This window comes from Ornithorhynchus anatinus, chromosome 6, assembly GCF_004115215.2.
Source record: "Ornithorhynchus anatinus isolate Pmale09 chromosome 6, mOrnAna1.pri.v4, whole genome shotgun sequence".
NCBI lineage: Eukaryota > Metazoa > Chordata > Mammalia > Monotremata > Ornithorhynchidae > Ornithorhynchus > Ornithorhynchus anatinus.
This window is the reverse complement of record NC_041733.1, coordinates 19,147,380-19,162,754: the sequence shown is the minus strand read 5'-3', so window position 1 is coordinate 19,162,754 and position 15,375 is coordinate 19,147,380. Positions and strand designations below refer to the sequence as shown.

Genomic DNA, 15,375 nt, shown 5'->3' with positions numbered 1-15,375 from the left:
GCAAGAGGCTGGCTTTACTTTCATGGAAAGGGATCAGAATTTGGAAATGTTTCATTTCTCTCTCTCTTGGTGGGTCTCCTTTCCCTCCCCTCTTCTTACCCTTCTCCTCCTCCCAATATGGCCAGAGGGAAGAAAGGTGGAGGAGGGAGTCTGATGACCTCACCCTTCTGATATCATGGCTCCTTGCTTCATTACTCAGCCAAATAGGAAACAGACCCTGGGGCTAGGAGGAGGTGGAGCTGGGGTCTGCTCTACCAGGGGGAGGGGGCTCAGCTCTGTAGGGACTTGGCCATGACCTCTGTGCCCTCCTTTCTGTCTTGTGACTGGCTGTATGTTGTCTGCTGCAGCCACATTGATTCAGGGGTGGAGTTGGGGGAGAAACTTTACAGTAAGTTTCATTTTCTCCAAGAGTTCCCAGAATGGGGGAAAAGGACTTATCCCACAGACTTGGATGGACCTCCATTTTGTCTCCCTGTCCCAAACCCCAATGCCTTCACAGTGTCCACGGTTTGTACTGTTTGCCTGAAGTCTCCACTTGGCTTTTGAGGAGTTTTTTTTTTTAATTGTATTTGTTAATTTGTATTTGCCAAGCACCATCCTAAACTATGAAGTAGATACAAGTTTATCAGGTTGGGCACAGTCTCTGTCCCACATGGGGCTTACAGTATGAGAAGGAGGGAGAGCAGGTATTTAATCCCAATTGTACAGTTGAGTAAACTGAGGCACAGAGAAGTGAAGTGACTTGCCCATGATCACACAACAAGCAATTGGCAGAGAGCTGGGATTAGGGTCAGGTACTGTGACTCCTAGGCCCATGCTCTTTCCACTAGGACACGTCGCTTCTCATCTGGTATCTGGGGGAGCTGTCCCCTGTTCTCAGCATAATTGCTGGGGGTAAATCAATCTGTGGTATATACTGAGTGCAGAGCACTGCTCAAAGCACTTAGCACTGTATTAATGTGGGGAATGTGTGGGAGAGGGAGGACTGGGATGGATGGAATATGAGAAAATGAATGTGTGAGAGAGGAGAGGTAAGTTAGTAGGTAACTGTCTTCCTGCTCCTAGTGGAGAGGAGAGAGAAATAGTAATGGGGATCCAGGTGTGTGTGAGGCGGAGACACATATCCCTGCCAACACCCTCTTTCTCACCGCTAAATGTGTCTACCCTCAAAACCCCCAAATCCAGGGAGCCTAGTAATGGGCATGGGTCAACCAACCAGTTAAAACGAAGAGATTTATTGAATGCTTACTGTGTGCGGAGCACTGTACTAAGCATTTGGGAGAATATAATAGAGAAAATAGACACTCTTCCTGACCTCAAGGAGTTTACAATCTAGGGTTGATTAAAGCCAGGTATAGTGAGTAATTAGGTTGGCATTAGAGGAACAAATAGTGTAAACTGGGGTGTAGTGGGAGAGGAGTGAGGATAAATTGGAGCAGAGAGTTGATTGAGGGTCTCAAGAACAACTGTAACAATGTTTGTAAAGCACTTACTGTGTGCTAGGCCCTACTAAGTACTGGGGTAGATACAATGCAGTTAGATTGAACACAGTCGCTGTCCCATAAGGGGCTCATAATCTAGGAGGGAGGGAGAACAAATATTTAGTCGCCATTTTACAGATGTGGAAACCAAGGCAGAGGAGTTAAGTGACTTGCCCTAGGTCAAACAGCAGGCAAGTGACAAAGGTGGAATTCGAACCCAGGGCTTCGGACTCCCCGGCCTGTGCTCTTTCCACTAGACCAAGTTACTTATCAGAGGTCACTGAGTGATGCGAAGAGGGAAGCAGCATGGCCTTGTGGCTAGAACACGGACCTGGGAGTCAGAAGGTCATGGGTTCTAATCCTGGCTTTGCCACTTTGTCTGCTGCATGATCTTGGGCGAATCGCTTCACCTCTCTGGGCCTCAGTTCCCTCATCTGTAAAATGGGGATTAAGACTGTGAGCCCTAAGTGGGACAAGGGGCTGTGTCCAACCCGATTATCTCGTTCGTATATATCTACCCCAGTGCTTAGAACAGTGCCTGGCGCATAGTAAGTGCTTAACAAATACCATTATTATTATTAATAAGAGGTATGGGGCTACCTCGGAGGTTTTAGAGGAGATGGGGAAACGTGTGCAGTAGGTGAGAATGAGGCCCAGTGAGGAGGTTAGCGGCAGAGGAGCGGAGTGTACAGGGTGGGCTGGAGAAGAAGAGAAGGGAGGTGAGTTAGGAGTGGGCAACGTGATGGAGAGCTCTGAAGCCAAGAGTGAGGAGTTTTTGCTTCATGTGAAGGCAATCTAGCACAGTTCAACCCCTTCAAAGCCCTACTGAAAGCTCACCTCCTCCAGGAGGCCTTCCCAAACTGAGCCCCCTTTTCCTCTGCTCCTCCTCCCCTTCCCATCACTCCGACTCCCTCCCTCTGTTCTACCCCCCTCCCTGCCCCACAGCACTTGTGTATGTACATATTCACTATTCATTTTTTTAATGATGTGTGTATATATCTATACTTCTATTTATTTATATCGATGCCATTGATGCCCGACGACTTGTTTTGCTTTGTTTAGTTGTCTCCCCCCTTCTAGATTGTGAGCCCATCGCTGGGCAGGGTTGTCTCTATCAGTTGCTGAATTGTCCTCTCCAAGCGCTCAGTAAAGAGCGCTGCACCCTGTAATCGCTCAGTGAATACGATTGAATGAATGGGGTTTTAGAAAAACGACCCGGGCAGCGAGTGAAGCGTGAACAGGAGAGGTTGGAGGCAGGGAGGCCTCCCCCTACCCCGTCCAGCGAGGGGTCAACGTCCCGCCTCAATGTCCCCCGCGCCCCTCCCACGCCTAGCGCATTAAAGGAGCAGCTCCCCGAGAGCTCTCCACCAACTGCTCTCCCCTCTCCTAGGTGCCTGCGTCTTTAAGAGCGAGCCCTCCCCAAGAGCCGAGGACCGCCCCCTCCCCAGGCCGGCCCTCAAAATGAGCAGCTCCCACTCCAGGCACAACCAGAGCGGTGCTGCGGTCGCAGGAGGAGGAGGTGGAGGTGGAGGAGGAGGTGGGGTCGGAGGAGGGGGCGACAAGGAGGCCGAGATGCCAGCCACCGAGAAGGACCTGGCCGAAGACGCGCCCTGGAAAAAGATCCAGCAGAACACCTTCACCCGCTGGTGCAACGAGCACCTGAAATGCGTCAACAAACGCATCGCCAACCTGCAGACCGACCTGAGCGATGGGCTGCGGCTGATCGCGCTGCTGGAGGTGTTGAGCCAGAAGAAGATGTACCGCAAGTACAACCAGCGCCCCACTTTCCGCCAGATGCAGCTGGAGAACGTGTCCGTGGCCCTCGAGTTCCTGGACCGGGAGAGCATCAAGCTCGTGTCCATCGGTCAGTGACCTGGGGAGGGTCCCCCAGGAGAAGTCCTGGTGGTGTGGAGGGGTTGGGGCGGGGAGGAAGCCTGAGGGAAAGGAAGGTGGTCCAAGGCCGAGAGCAGAGATGGGCAGTTTCCGCGTTGGGGAAAGAGTCTGGGGTCCTGGAGTGGTGGGGGTGGGGGTGCGGTTTGGGCCTCGTGGGGCGGGGCGCCGGGACCCATCACCTTGTTGCCTGCGTGGGTTTCCCCTCCCCTAAGGGCTAGTAGGGTCTGCAGGAGCGCCCAGTCTCCCCCACGGAGCGGTTGCGGACAATGGAGCGCGGCCCCCTCCCTCCGTCCCGGCCTGGGCTAGCTCCCGCAGCCCACCGCCCCTTAACCCTCTCCTGGCCGAGACGGAGGGACCCTCCTCGGTGGGCCCGGGCCTTGCGGAGGGGGCTACCGGACCCGTTGGCGCCGTGGGCGGGGTGTTCTCCGTCCTGCTCATCGCGGAAAGACGGGCAGGGTTGCAGTATTTTTCCCTCCCTCCCAGATCCCCGGCTCCCCCATCCGCAGGCGGCTGGGCTCCTAACCCGACTCACCAAACTCACTTCTGGAGTGAGAGGGTGAAAAGACATTGGGCATGTCTGTGCCCGAGAGGGGGAACTTGGATCCGAACTGGACCCATCCCCTTCTCCCAGCCTGAACCTATCCCAAGTGTCTATGTGTGAGCCATACTCTGAGTGACCCCCATCTCCCCGAGAAAGCCCGGGCCTGTAAAAGCCGTTCAGCCTGGAAGAGGGCCGTGAATGGAAATCAGATTTGGGGAGGGAGGGGCTGCTGATAGTTACCCCGTGACTCACCCTGGGTGGTGGGTGGGGATGAGATGGCTTTATACTTGTGCAGGGGTCTTGCCCCGGTGGTCCCTGCCACCCTCACCCTGTCTCCCATGCCTGGGTGGGACGAGTGCTTTTAAAGTCCACTCCCTGGCCATGTGGGGCGGCGGGCAGGAAATGAAACATGTTGGCAGCCACGGTGGAAGATTCTTAGAGGGGTATGAGGGGGTGATGGAAGGGAATGGAGTTTCTGAATCCTCGGTGTCCCTCCCACCCCATCTAGTAAACCCGATACGGATGGGTGCCCCCTCGCTCACCTGTACCCATTGGAATTGGTCTAGATTGACCGTGCTACATCCCCCATCTGCCTTCTCACCCCCACAATCCCAGTGCGGAGCCAGGCACTACTTCAGGTGTCGGTAAAGTCCCTTGGCGGACCATCCCGGAACATCCGGCTTCCTTGTCCTCCTGCCCCAGGGATGGGACCTTCCATGCCTTGGGGCTCTGGCATTCTCAGAGCCCTGCCCCGTGACAACAACGTCCACCCCTTCCCTCCACCTCTACAAAATAGAAACATTATCACACGAAGCTACTACCCCCACCCCACCCACCGATCTCCTTTCAGATTCAGGGGGCTCAAAAGAAACGAGCTAGCAGCAGGCTCTCTGAAAGTTGGCCTAGAGGTGTTTCCTGCCTTAATTCCTTCCTCTCTGGAGTGTGTGCCTGTGTCACACTGGCCTCCTTCCCCTCTCCACTGCTATAGGCTTGAGCCCAGACACATGTAGGCAGTCAGTCTCTTAGAGGGCAGGCGGCTAGGAAGCTCTTTCCCCGCCCCCAGCTCTATGGGCAATAAGGAGAGGGAGGGGGGCCTTGCCAAGCTTGGTGTGGAGAGTTCCAGGAAAAGGCAGTGGTGCCAGGATGGAGAATAGGTTGGGGGAGGGGAAGGAAGCTGCCCAAGCTCTGTGTATGTTGTAGGGGGTGGGGAGGGGAGCAGAGAGGGATTGAGCTGGTGGGGGGTGGGGAGGAAGGGCCCATCTCTGCTCTGCTCTATGTCTGTTGCTGCTGCAGATCCTGTAACAAAGGCTTGCCTCGCCGGCCGCCGGAGAGCTGGAGCGGGTCTGGTTTTTCTGAGCTCCAGGAATGCGGCCTGTTAACTGTTTGCAGGGCGGGATGAGGGGAGGGCTCTCAGACAGCGGCGCCCATGCCCCCCTCCTGCTCTGCCCTGGCCCCCAGTCCCCGCTGTGGGGCGGGCCAAGGGAGAGGGGAGGGGAGCCCTTCCCAGCGAGCCGTGGGCCCTGCTAGCCCGAGCCCTGAGCTGAGGAATGCTGTGGAGCGGGAGGGCGTGAGGTCACATCCTGCTCCACTGAAGGAATCTTGCCCCCTTTCAGTTGGAAAACGCCCTGGAAAAGGCTCCGGGCAGTGTGAAGCGATGCAACTAGCATCTCCTCTCCAATTTACCCACCCTCTTCCCCTCCAACGCTTCCCTGATTACTGCTGACCCTTCTCCACTCCCTGCCACCACCCCATCCCGCCTCCCCCCATCCCCCTGAATACACCCTGTAATGCATGGTGTGCAAGCATCTCCCCACCCAACCACATATACACACAGACGGACACACACGCTAGGCAGATGGAGAAGCCTAGGGCCGAATTGGAGGGTGGAGTTACTTGGGAGCTGTGGGGTGCGATTGTAAATGGAGACTAGCTGTTTTGGGGGTAAAATGCTGGGCAAAACTGTACTAGCCCATAAAGCCAGAAGGCATTCCCGGAGTAGGAGCCCCTTGGATCCCATTTCTGTTCCCTTCTTTACACTTTCTCAAAGTCTTTCCCTGCAGCTGTATTCTAGGAAGTGCTGAGAAAGGTGGCGGGGTAGGCGGGGAGAGAGGAGAGATTCCCTTTGGGAGATGGATGCCTGATCCTGAGGAGGGGGATGCTGGTTATTCTGCCCCAGCTCTCAATGATCTGTGACAGATGTCTGAACTTTTTTTTTAAATGGTATTTGTTAAGCACCGAAGTACAGTAAGTAAGTACTGTCCTGAGAACTGGAGGAGATACCCGCTAATCAGGTTGGACACAATTCCTGTCCCACATGAGGCTCACAATCTTAATCCCCATTTTATAGATGAAGTAACTGAGGCACAGTGAAGTGAGAACAGGGCCCAGTGCTTAAAACAGTGCTTGGCACATAGTAAGTGCTTAGCAAATACCATCATTTTTATTTGCCTAAGGTCACATAGCAGACAAGTGGTGGAGCCGGGATTAAACCCCAGGTCCTTCTGACTCCCAGGCCCTTGCTCTTTCATTGCTGCCTCTGTGGCATAGTGGATAGAACTCATGTGTCTCTTCTGTGTCCTATCTGAGGACATAGATCTGTCTGAGGTGCCCCCGGTCACCTAAGAACAGTTTCTGGTCAAACTTCAAACACCCGGATCTGTAACTAAGGAATATATATGTCTCTCTCTCTCTGTCTCTCCCTCTCTCTCTCTCACCTGCCCTCCCTTGCCATTCAGTCAAACTAAGGTGGAGACAAGGATCTGAAGCATAAACAACACCTCTGACCCCTTGCCCCCCTCCCACTACATTCTGTCAGGAGGGTCCTGAGACTGCAGAAAGGACACTGCTACCTTCTCCCCAGAGGCTGCTGAATGTCTCTCTCACTGGCAAGGGTCAGTGACTGTAGAGCCAGCTTCCTATCCCCCCAATCCTTTTCTCTGTCCTCCAACCAGGTGTGTAGGGCAAGTGGGCTGGGTTTCTCCTGGCTGGTATAAACCTTGGTTTTTGATATGGGAGCAGTTTGTCCCATTTAGTTCTCCTCTGCCTCTCCCAAAGCAAGGTTCTACCCCCAGACATCCTTCATCCACTCCCACTTCTTCCCCTTTGTCCTGCTGACTCTTGAGGGAGAGAAGTCCAGAGCAGGAAGATGGGCACAGGCAGGCTGGGATGCAGGAGGCTGGCAGAGGGGAGGGGGAGCAGTGGAACATTGAGAAGGGGAGGGCACAGCTGGATGTGGCAGGTGAGTGCCAGCTTTGCTGCCCTCTGGTGATTTGGGCTCAATGGGCACCTTGTCTGCTGCTTCCCGTCTTGTGCCAGCTGGACTTGACTGGGTATCTGCATTGAAGTTGGCAGAGTCTGACTGGCAGGAGGCAGCTTAGCAGTTTTTTGCATGGAAGACTGGGGAGGTAGAAGGGAAGATGTGGGGGAGTATACTATCTGGAAAGCCTTGCTCCTTGCAGTTTGATTGTGCTCTCTCTCCTGAGAGATGGCATTCACCTTGAGGAATCCTTCTGCCCTTCCCTGACTACTCAAAGAGTTAAAATCCCCATTTCACTTGCCCCAAGACAAGCTGACCCGTCCCTCCTCCCCAGTGTCTAGGTGGCACCGAACTGGGCCATTACCCATCTGTTCAGGCCCACGCCCTAGGTTCACGGATGCAACACACGGGCAGTCTTCCACCTACCCCAGTTGGGCACTTAACCATGTCAAGTGCTTTCTTCCCGTTTGCTGGGGGTGGGAGGTGAGAGCCGGAAGAGCTTCTGGGAGGTAGGTATGACCTACTATCTCATGGCACCCATTTTCCCAGCCAGACCCAAAGTGCTGTCTCCTGCAAAGTGTTGTCTGGACCCCAATGATGCAATTGTGGTGTGTGGTTCACCTTGTCCCTCCCCTACCAGAAGATTGTTACTAAACTGTTCTGGTTCAGGAGTCTGAGGCTTTGCCACGCCCTGAGACGCTCCATGGGGTTGCTTGTTTCCTGTGCAAAGAGGAAAGTAAACGCTCCTTGGGGTTACTTGTTTGGTGTGCAATAGAGGAAAGTAACAGATTGCCAGACCCCTATCCTAACCTCACCCCACCTGCTGCCTCCAGAGCTTTAAACCTCCCAATCATAGTCCCATCTTCTCTCACCCTCTGCACCCCTCCACCCTGGGCATCACCAGCCACCAGTGGAGACAGAGGGAAACCCTACCAGACCTGCTGGGCCCGATGTGGCTTCCCTGTCCACAGAAGCCTGCGCCCATTAGTGGCCGTGCCCAAAGGGGCAGTCCGTCCCCCCCCCCCCCCCCCCGTCTCCTACCTATCTCCACTTCTGGCCGGGCCACCCTCCAGGCTTCCCAGGGAGGGTGCCTGTCTTTGGCACCGATTTCACCAGGTGGCACCTCTCAGCTACCCAGGAACGATCCAGAGCCCTGTTTATGGAGTATTTCTCCTAACAGCCCTGATCCAATCACTGTAAAGGTGGTGCTGGGTTCCCAGGGACCTGGGGGAAGGGAGAAGAAAACCAGAAATCCTGACTGGAAGCCTACGTCACTGCTCCGCCGAACTGGGGTGGGTGGAAGACTGCCCGCGTGTTGTGTCCGCGAGCCCAGGGCCTGGGCCTGGACAGATGGGTAACGGCCCAGTTCGGTGCCACCCAGACGCGGGGGAGGAGGGACGGCCCAGCTTTGTCTTGGGGAGAGGGACCTGGGAGAGTTTGGGCCGCCCCCCCACCCCCTTTGGCGGCTGAGGGTTGAGTCACCGTGGGCAGTGGGGGGGGAGCCAGGACCCCGGGGGTGGGGGTGGGGAGCCGTGGTTGGACTGAGGGAGGGTGGAGAGTGGGTAGAGAGGAAGGAAGGCAGGATATGGGGGGCGGGGCTGAGCCCAGCCCATGGGGGGCTCCCTCTTCCTTCTCCAAGAAGGAGAGAGCCGGTTCCTAGAGCCTTGCCATATAAGGCTAAAAAATGTTGGAAAGTGTGGTGATTAGTGGATGAGGCAGAGCCTGGATGTGGCTGTGCTGGGGGCTGGGGGTGGGGGAAAGGGGGGGCGTGTCATCCCACAGAGGGGGTGGGACTGGGGCGGTCCGGGGGCGGGGCTGGGGGCACAACCAAAGTCCAGCCAAGAGCTCTGGAATTGCCGGCCAGAGTTCTGGAATTGTAGACCGCAGCAGAGCTGGAGAGGAGGGGGAGTGGGGAGAGGAGCCGGGCTCCGAGCTCCAGGCCTAGGCCGAGGCCGGTGGGAGTGATGCCAGGCACCTTCCCTTCCCCCACCAAAACCCATTGGGAAGCCCAGAGACTCCCTGCCTCCTTCTGCAGAGGCCTGGAAGTCCAGGCCAGCTGGAAAGCGTGTGGTGGGGAGGGGGATTTCCCCCCGGGGAGGAGATGTCTTCAGGATGGGTCTGCCCACACGGTGGGCGAAGGGGAGGGACCGAGCGCAAGCCTGGTAGTGGGCAGGGGGTGACCTGACTCCCAAAGCCTGTTCCTGGCCCCCCTGGCTTGGGGCTGCACGTACTTCTGGTGCTGCTGCCAGGCAGAGAGAGGCGTGGTGGGGAAGCCTCGGCCTTGGCACCATCTGATGCCAGCGGGCCCAGTGCACTTGTTTGCTGAAAGCCTGGATCAACCCGCTTTGAGTTTCCAAACTAACGGCAGCCAAGAAGATTGTTTCTAGCTCCCTGCTGAAGCCTTGGGGAGCTGGCCCTGTCCCTCTCCCTGCCTCAGGGGAACCTTGGAGAGAAGGGGTGAGTGTCCGGCCTGTGAGGCAAACCATTCACAGTCTGTAAAAACAGTGTGGCCTAGTGGAGAGAGCCCAGGCCTGGGAGTCAGGTTTTAATATGACTGCTGATTTCTGGCTGTGTGACTTTAGGCAAGGCAAGTCGCTTAATTTCTCTGAACCTCAATTTCCTCAATTGTAAAATGGGGATACCCATTCTCCCTCTACCACAGGGTTGTATCTACCCCAGCACTTAGAACAGTGTTTGCCACATAGTAAGTACTTAAATACCATTAAAAAAAAAGCTGCACTCTTAGTACAGTACTCTGCACACAGTGAATACCACTGATTGAGTCACAACCTCATGAGTGACCCCAGGAAGTATGGGGAGATATGAAACAGGTTGGGATCTCCTCAGAAGTGCCACCCAGGCTCATTTAGAACCACCACCCAGAGGGCCAGTTAGTCAATCGTTTTTGTTGATGCTTACTGTGTGCAGAGCACTATACCAAGCACATGGGAGAGTATAATATAACAAGACACATTCCCTATCCATAATGAGCTTACAATCTAGAGGGGGAGACAGACATTAATGTAAATAAGTAAAATTACAGATATGTACATAATGCTGTGGGGCTGGGAGATGGATGAATAAAGGGAGTAAGTCAGGGTGTGGGAGAAGAGGAAAGGGAAGGCCTCTTGGAGATGTGTCTCTAATAAGACTTTGAAAGAGGGGACAGTAATTGTCCCTCATATGAGGGAAGGCATTCCAGGTGGAAGGCAGGATGTGGGCGAGAGGTCAGAAGATGGCCTGCTGGGATGGGGGATCCGGGCCCAGCACAGAGTGGTCCGGGCAGGGTGCTGTGGGTGGCTGTCGGGGGGATTCATTGAGTCAGTAGCCATGAGGTTCTGGGGCGGGGGAGGGAAGGGGATTTATCATCTCTGATGATCTCTCTCTGCCTAACTTGCCCCTCCTGGTCGTGGTGGGGGGTGGTCTGGTTACCCCTGGATGGGGCGATTGGGAATCTGGGCTCATCCCTTATATGGCAAAGTCTTGCTCCAATGACTCTGCTTTTCCCCCCTCCTCAGTTGACTCACAAGGCAAACATTTTCTCTGCATATTTGTTTCCTCGGGGCTCCTGAGGGGATTCTTCAGATAAGGACTGAAGCCCTCCCCACTCCCAGCCTGGCCTCTGGCAACCACCAGCCTCCTTCTTGCTGACTGGACTGGAGAAGAATGTCTCTGTTCAGGCGATGAAAGGAAAGGGTCTTAGTGGGACCTTCAGCTCTAAGAGGAGAAAGAGAGAGAGTGAATCCGTTGGCTGATCTTTCTTAGGTAGCCAGAGGGCTCTGTCTCCTCCACTCAGCCTCCTGGGATTGGAAGGGGGTAGGAATGTGGGGGTTTGGGGCTTGCTGAGCCCTGAGGGGCAGCAGAGGTGGGCAGGGGGAAAGAGGCTGACCTGGCTTGGAGAAGGGAAGCCAGGAAGGCTTTCAGGCGAGAGGAGAGAGGCTAGCCAGCAAGACTTCCTGAACCCGGCAGATGGCAGAGCCAACAGTCGTTTCTTAGAGCTGTTCATCCTTGTGGGTTTGGGTGGGGCAGGGCCACACACCCCAGCCGCCGCTGCAGCTGAGTTGCTGCTGGTTTACCCTATTTAGCGGTTAGAGCCTGGTCCTAACCATAGGCCCAGAGCAGAGTGCTAGGGGGCTGATTTCCCCCTTCCGTAGGCCAACCATCATTCATTCATTTATTCAATCATTTATTGAGCACTTACTCTGTGCAAAGCACTATACAAAGCGCTTGGGAGAGTACAACACAACAACAGACATTTCCTGCCCACAATGAGCTCACAGTCTAGAGGGGGAGACAGATACTAATATATGTAAGTAAATGAATAAATTATGCATATGGGAAGTGGGGTTGGGAGGATGAATGAAGGGAGCAGGTCAGGGCGACGCAGAAGGGAGTGGGAGAAGAGAAGAGGGTTTAGACAGGGAAGCCTTCTTGGAGGAGATGTGCCTTCGATAAGGTTTTAAAGTGGGGAAGAGCAATTATCTGTTTGATATGAGGAAGGGCATTTCATGCCAGAGGCAGGATGAAGCTGAGAGGTCGCCAGGGAGATATGAGATCTAGGTAAAGGGAGAAGGTTAACATTGGAGGAACAAAGTGTGCAGGCTGGGTTATAGTTGGAGGGTTGCGATTAACATTAGAGGAACAAAGTGTGCAGGCTGGGTTGTAGTAGAAGGGTAGCGAGGTGAGGTAGGAGGGGGCAATGTGATTGAGTGCTATATAACCAATGATGAGCTTTTGTGTGATGTGGAGGTGTCTTGTTAACCTTTCCCTTTATCTCTTCTCTCTCTCTCTCTTTCTCTCCCTCCTTCATGGCCTCACAAGAGGAGGGAACGGTAGAGGGCTGGCGCCCAAGCTTTGGTCAAAGCTGGCAGATCATACCTCACCGCCTTACCCCTGCCACTTGCTGCCTAAGCAGGGCTGGCTGCCTCACAGGCCTGAAATAGCAGTGGGGGAAGCAGGGTTTGGCAGTCTGCCCCTACAGATGGAACCCATGCCCTCTGCCAGCTTCCCTGAAAGCCAAAGCGGGTTGGGACTTGTGGTGGAGACAGGGAGGCAGGCCTGGTTTTGCTGGGCTTGGAGTGAGGGAGGAGGGGCCTGAAGCAGAGGGTTGGGGGCTCATTGCCCTTCCCTCCCAAATGATTTATCCTAACCCCTCCCCCCACAACCCAATGATATGCCCCCCCCCCCCCGCCCCTCGTCATTCTCCTGAATGGTCTGAATGTTTCGTTTGTTGCCCAACTTGGGCTCATCCAGACAATTTGCTTCTAATGGCAGCCATGTTAATTCAATGCCTCCAGAGCCTTTGGGTCAGTGACCCTCAGGCTGGACCTCATGCATAAGATCTAGCTTGGCTGGGGCACTTTCTGTTACCGAAGAAGCCCCAGTGAATGGCATCAGACCTGGGGTGGATTGTGCAGTCTTTGTTTCCCTCTCCACTTGCCAGCCCACCGTGGGTGTCGTCAGCCTGGGGTGAGGGTTGAAGTGGTTGGTGGGGGTGGATGGGGAAGAGTGGATGGTGCTGTCTGATCTGGGGAGGGGTGGAGGCAGGGGAGCCCAGGGAAAAGACTTGGTGGGGGTGGTGAAGGCACCTCTCAGGAATGTGTGTGTGTGTGAGACTGCAGTCCACAGGCCTCTTTGATCAGCCTCTCTCCTGCCCTTCCCCACCCCCTCCCAAGTAGACTGGAGTGACTCAGGCCTGGCACACCAGACCCTGCCTCCGCCGCCTGCTCCTTTGTTCCTTTCCCTCTCTCTGGTTCCCTTGTTCCACAGCCTTCATTTCTGCTGACATCTGCAAACTCACTCCTTTCCCCCGCCCCAGCCTGATCTGGATATCTCGTCCCACTAACACCCCCCTCCCCCCCACCCCCCCACAGGCTATTCCCCTGCCCAAATCCTGTCTGGGCTGCAGGCCAGACCCCATCTTACTAGAGGTTTCAAGTCTGGCTGCCCGGAGCAGGGTGGGGGAAGGATGGAAAGCCTCCTCGGATGGCTACGGGGGCGCCGGGGGGGGGGGGTTGACTCTCAGGAGTCCTCCCATTTTATCCTTTCCCCTCACCCCTCGAGCAGCTCAGAGTGCCCCGATAGACCTCAGGCCTGCCAGCCCCAGACTCTTACCTCACTCCCCACCCCAGCCAGCCGTTGATTTCTCAACTCCCTTTTCATTTCCTGTCCTGGGACCCCGGTGGGGTGGGGCGGGGTGGGCTGGGTTGACCCAGGGGACTTGTGAACCGCTCAGCCTGGAGGCCTTCCTTCTCCTCTTCCTGGGCCACCAAGGTCAAAATCCCCAGCTGGCCTTCTTGTCCCGCCAGCTCCTCCCCTCCCCGCCTCCTCCAAGGAGACTGCTCTGCTCCTGGCCCTTGATTCCAGAGGCCCTGGGCAAGGGGAGAAGGAGGGAGAATCTGCCTGTGTGGCTCTGACAGCCCAGGCTGGGCCTCTGCCTGGCCCGATTATCTTGTATCTATCCCACTCCTTAAGTACAGTGCTTGGCACATGGTGAGTGCTGAACAAATAACACAATTATTATGAGATGGTACTGCAACAAGAGGCCTCTCCAGGAAAGAATCTGAAGAGACTGGTCAATGTCTCAGGGGGAGGGTCAGGGGAGACTGATCATAGGGAGTCCTTCTCCCACACGTCCATCTCCAGGTTAGCCCCTTGGTCAGTGGATTGTAGACAGGCCTAGCGTTGACCCTCCTGCATCTCCTGGGCTGCTGCTGTGGCTCTGCTTTCAGGGAGAGGAACAACAGGCCTAATGAATAGAGCTCAGGCCAGAGAGTCAGAGGACTCAGTTCTATTCCCAGCTCTGCCACTTCCCTGCTTGTGACCTAAGGCAGATCACTTTTGGGCCTCAGTTTCCTCAACTGTAAAATGGGGATTCAGCGCCTCCTATGTAGACCGTGAGCCCCAAGTGGGTCAGGAATTGTGCCTGACCTAATTAACTCATAGTTACGCCAGTGTTTGAAAAGTGCTGGACACATAGTAAGCACTTAACAAATACCGTAACGATAATAATAAGAGGGGAAATGGATCCATTCAGGGGCAGGTGGAGAATCTTGTCTGCCCCAGGACTGGTGTCTCTGCGTCAGTTTGACCGATTGCTGCTTTTGGGTATGACCCCGAGGTGGTCCTGTGCCAAAGGGCCCAGCTGCCCCCAGCTGTGCGGTGGTCGGGTTTGGCTGAGGACAGCGAGGGGGCAGCTTGCCAGTTCAGCCTCTCACCCCAGCCCTGTTCCTCTTCACCCCCTGTAGACAGCAAAGCCATCGTGGATGGGAACCTGAAGCTGATCCTGGGGCTGATATGGACGCTGATCCTGCACTACTCCATCTCCATGCCCATGTGGGACGAGGAGGAGGACGAGGAGACCAAGAAGCAGACCCCCAAGCAGCGACTCTTGGGTTGGATTCAAAACAAGCTTCCCCAGCTGCCCATCACCAACTTCAGCAAAGACTGGCAGAGCGGCAGGGCCCTGGGCGCCCTCGTGGACAGCTGTGCCCCTGGTGAGATTGGGATCATGTTCGGACCAGTCCGGGGCTGTGGGAGGAGGGGTACCGGAGGTGGGAGGGCAGGAAGCCGATCTGGTGCTGGCAAGAGACAACTTTTTCTTTTAGTAGTTTCTCTCTATAGCACCCTGGCGGGCCCTGTGGTTAGAACAGCTGTAAAAACCAGCTGTAGGCCTAGCTTAAAAAATATTGGGCAGAGGCCTAGAATGAAAAGGTACTTGATAAAGCCTCGGAAAGTTTGACGGTGAACTTTCAACAGTTCATCCAATTCCGCAGGACTGCCTCCTGACCTTGGGAGAGTCACTTAATGGCTCTGTGCTGTGCCTCAGTTTCCTCATCTGTCGTGGAGATAAAATATTTGTTCTCCCTCCCTCTTAAACTGTGTGGGCCAGGAACGGAGACTGGCTCCAATCTGATTACCTTGCATCTACCCCAGCATTTTGCTTTAACACTTAATTAATACTTAGTACCCTCATTATCATTCTTACCACAATCCCAGAGAGAGCTGGAGGTGTGAGGCTCATGGGTAGCAGAGGATTCATAGCCCCAGGAAGCTGTCCAGGGGGAAAATATCCAAGCCCTGCTTGGATGAATTTGTCCACAATGGATCAGTAGAGGGGAGGTTAAAAGTTTCTATCCCTAACCTTGGGGTGGAGTAGAAGGTAGGCAACCCTATCTTGGTCACTCTAAGCCTCCTTTGGTGCC

The 15,375-nt window shown here is 55.0% G+C and overlaps 1 protein-coding gene across 4 annotated transcripts in view; it reads left to right on the top strand.

The window, feature by feature from the left end:
* FLNA (filamin A) overlaps positions 1-15,375 on the top strand; it is a 63,204-nt gene that overhangs the window by 7,780 nt on the left and 40,049 nt on the right. For all 4 annotated transcript variants that reach the window (XM_029067831.2, XM_029067829.2, XM_029067830.2 and 1 more), the window contains exons 2-3: positions 2,872-3,345; positions 14,419-14,667. In XM_029067831.2, coding sequence (XP_028923664.1) covers positions 2,943-3,345; positions 14,419-14,667 — 652 coding nt within the window. In that variant the 5' untranslated portion in view covers positions 2,872-2,942. The remainder of the gene's footprint in view (positions 1-2,871; positions 3,346-14,418; positions 14,668-15,375) is intronic.